The sequence below is a fragment of the Sinocyclocheilus grahami genome, unplaced genomic scaffold (assembly GCF_001515645.1).
Source record: "Sinocyclocheilus grahami isolate Dianchi unplaced genomic scaffold, SAMN03320097.WGS_v1.1 scaffold623.1, whole genome shotgun sequence".
Classification (NCBI taxonomy): Eukaryota; Metazoa; Chordata; class Actinopteri; order Cypriniformes; family Cyprinidae; genus Sinocyclocheilus; species Sinocyclocheilus grahami.
The window spans coordinates 190,542-194,068 of record NW_015505802.1 but is presented as its reverse complement, the minus strand read 5'-3'; the positions used below and the strand labels follow the sequence as shown (position 1 = coordinate 194,068).

Sequence of the window (3,527 nt, the reverse complement as noted above, 5' to 3'; positions counted from 1 at the left end):
TCCGCCAGCGTTTTTGAAAAAAGTTGCCAGCCACCACCAGCGTTTTTGCTGATTTTCACTAAAATTTTATGTTTTTTTTTTATATTGAATTTGAATATTTTGTTGTATGAACATGCAATACATCAAAATAAAGATCAGACCATCTACTTTCAAACAAAAAAAATCTGTTTTATTCTAGCTTCAAGCATTGTTTTTTTTTTATCAACACTTGAATGTAGGTAGGTTTCATAAAAAGCAACATTTTGAGCAAAAAGCAGAGAAGATCGCATTTGTATCAAATACTACATCTGGATCATATTCAGTAATATTATCAAAGCAAAGATGCATTAGATGGCTTCCATCAGTACTCCCCAAAGCTTCACAGTCCTTTACCTCTTTCTGGATCCACATTTCACTCGGGAACATTAGACAGTTTAGTGTTGATGATCGTATTATTTTTCATATGCATATGCTTACATATGAGATCGCTGGTTTCTGTGTCTTCCTCGTCTGTGTTTTTGATCAAGTGATTCTAGACTCATTCAGATGCGTAACAGCGAGAACACAGAAACCAGGAAAATTCCTTTTTTGGCGGGGAAAGAGTTAAGACCCGCAGAAAGTCTGTCTTTAGATTTTGGGATTGTTTACACTCCTTAGATTAATTGTAAAGCAACTCGAATACAAAATAATCTTGTGACAAATGCAATTATACTGCATCAACCTCTTGAACAAAAACCATTCTTCACAGAACGGAGCCGTAAGCATCAGCTAAGACTAAAGACCATCAACCAACCCTTTTTCTCTCCTCCAGGAACTTTTTGGTGTTGCTGCTGTTCAGCTCCCGAACTCTCCTGCAACACAAACACACCGAACCTATTAAACTGTGACAAATGACGATTTATTAATCACACTGTGCCATCCGTGTGTCATGTCGCACCTCTCGCGCTCCGCCTTGTTTTTGATGCTCTTGTCCTGGCTGATGGCTTTGCTGTTCTCCATCGACATCTTCGCCTGATTGCCCTTCATCTCTTTGCTTTGCCTGTTGATCGATCACAATACAGACATGTTCAGAACACAATCCAGAGAATCAGTGATGAATATGAAACATCATCTCATGCTCAAGGGGTCACGGCTCTTTGTCATGGAGATACGGATGCAGAACAAACGGAGAACGGGTTTACGCGAGGGGAATTATCAGTGTAATTAATAAAGACTCTTGAGCTGAATAGACGGGTCGCTCTTGTCCTGGACTTACAGAGACTCATGCAACATTAATGCCTGTTAATTATGGCAGCCGGCCTCGTATCTGTATCCTAATGAGATGCCACATCAGCATTATAAAGAGGAGAACACTGGCCCAGATGAATATATTCATACGAGTGTCGTGTGTTAATCAGATTCAGCACATATTAGCATACTACGCTTAACCGTAGTACACACTACACTCACTGCTCTCTTCATGAACAAACAATACAAACAGGTTGATTCCATTCCCAGATTTTCAATTTTTGCTAATTCACTACTTCGAATATAAGTGCAATGTGCTGATAAAATATTTTAGTGCTGAGTATACCTAGAAAACGGTAATGATGATAGTGATGATACGTCAGGCAGTGACGATAGTGAGATAGTGATGACAGTGACATTAGTGATGTAAAGATGATAGTTATGGTAGCGATTATAATGATGATAGTGATGATAGTTATGGTAGCGATTATAATGATGGTAGTGATGGTAGCGATTATAATGGTAGTGATGGTAGCAATTATAATGATGGTAGTGATGGTAGTGTTTATAATGATGATAATGATAGTAGCGATTATAATGATGGTAGTGATGGTAGCGATTATAATGATGGTAGTGATGGTAGCGATTATAATGGTAGTGATGGTAGCAATTATAATGATGGTAGTGATGGTAGCAATTATAATGATGATAATGATGATAGTGATGGTAGCAATTATAATGATGATTGTGAGGGTAGCGATGATAGTGACGGTGGCCATTATAATGATGATAATGATGGTAGTGATGATAGCGATTATAATGATGATAGTGATGGTAGCGATTATAATGATGATAGTGATGGTAGTGATGATAGCGATGGTAGCGTTTATAATGATGATAGTGATGGTAGTGATGATAGTGATGGTAGCGTTTATAATGATGATAGCGATTATAATGATGATTGTGATGGTAGTGATGATAGTGATGGTAGTGATGATAGTGATGGTAGCGTTTATAATGATGATAGTGATGGTAGTGATGATAGTGATGGTAGCGTTTATAATGATGATAGTGATGGTAGCAATTATAATGATGATAGTGATGGTAGTGATGATAGCGTTTATAATGATGATAGTGATGGTAGCAATTATAATGATGGTAGTGTTTATAATGATGATAGTGATGGTAGCGTTTATAATGATGATAGTGATGGTAGTGATGATAGTGATGGTAGCGTTTATAATTATGATAGTGATGGTAGTGATGATAGTGATGGTAGTGTTTATAATGATGATAGTGATGATAGTGATGGTAGCGTTTATAATGATGATAGTGATGGTAGCATCTATAATGATGATAGTGATGGTAGTGATGATAGTGATGGTAGTGTTTATAATGATGATAGTGATGGTAGCGATTATAATGATGATAGTGATGGTAGTGTCTATAATGATGATAGTGATGGTAGTGATGATAGTGATGGTAGTGATTATAATGATGATAGTATTGGTAGCGATTATAATGATGATTGTGAGGGCAGCGATGATAGTGACGGTGGCCATTATAATGATGATAGTGATGGTAGCGATTATAATGATGATAGAGAGGGTAGTGATGATGATGGTGGCGATTATAGTGATGGTAGCGATTATAATGATGATAATAATGGTAGCGATTATAATGATGACAGTGATGGTAGTGTTTATAGTGATGGCAGCAATTATAGTGATGATAATGAGGGTAGCAATTATAGTGATAATAGCGATGGTAGTGATGACAGTGATGACAGTGATGGTAGTGATGATAATAATGGTAGTGATGATAGTGATGGTTGTGGCGATAGTGATGGTAGCGATTATAGTGATGGTAGTGATTGTAGTGACGATAGTGATGACAGTGATGATGATGATAGTCATAACAGTGACGATAGTGATGACAGGGATGATAATGATGGTAGTGATAGTGATGATAGTGACGATAGTGATGGTTGTGGCAATAGTGATGGTAGCGATTATAGTGATGGTAGTGACGATAGTGATGACAGTGATGATAGTGACGATAGTGATGACAGGGATGATAGTGATGGTAGTGATAGTGATGATAGTGATAACAGTGATCAGATCATCTGCCAGGTGTTGATTCTCCACAGTGCTGGGGGATGGTGTCTTGTAATTGGTGATTTCTTTTAGACTTTTCCACACTGATGCCGAGTTGCTGGAAGTGAACGGAGTCCTTGTTTTTTCAGAATAATTCCTCTTTGCCACTCCAATCTCCTTTTCCAGTGTGTATTTAGCCTGTTTATACAAGACATTATTCCCCTT

At 37.6% G+C, this 3,527-nt stretch overlaps 1 protein-coding gene across 4 annotated transcripts in view; it reads right to left on the bottom strand.

Annotated features, from left to right (window-relative positions):
* Positions 1-748: 748 nt before the first annotated feature.
* LOC107557901 (1-phosphatidylinositol 4,5-bisphosphate phosphodiesterase beta-4-like) overlaps positions 749-3,527 on the bottom strand; it is a 50,865-nt gene continuing 48,086 nt past the window's right edge. For all 4 annotated transcript variants that reach the window (XM_016241478.1, XM_016241477.1, XM_016241479.1 and 1 more), the window contains 2 exons: positions 917-1,018; positions 749-830 (listed from right to left, as the gene is read on the bottom strand). In XM_016241478.1, the coding sequence (XP_016096964.1) occupies positions 764-830; positions 917-1,018 (169 nt within the window). In that variant the 3' untranslated portion in view covers positions 749-763. The remainder of the gene's footprint in view (positions 831-916; positions 1,019-3,527) is intronic.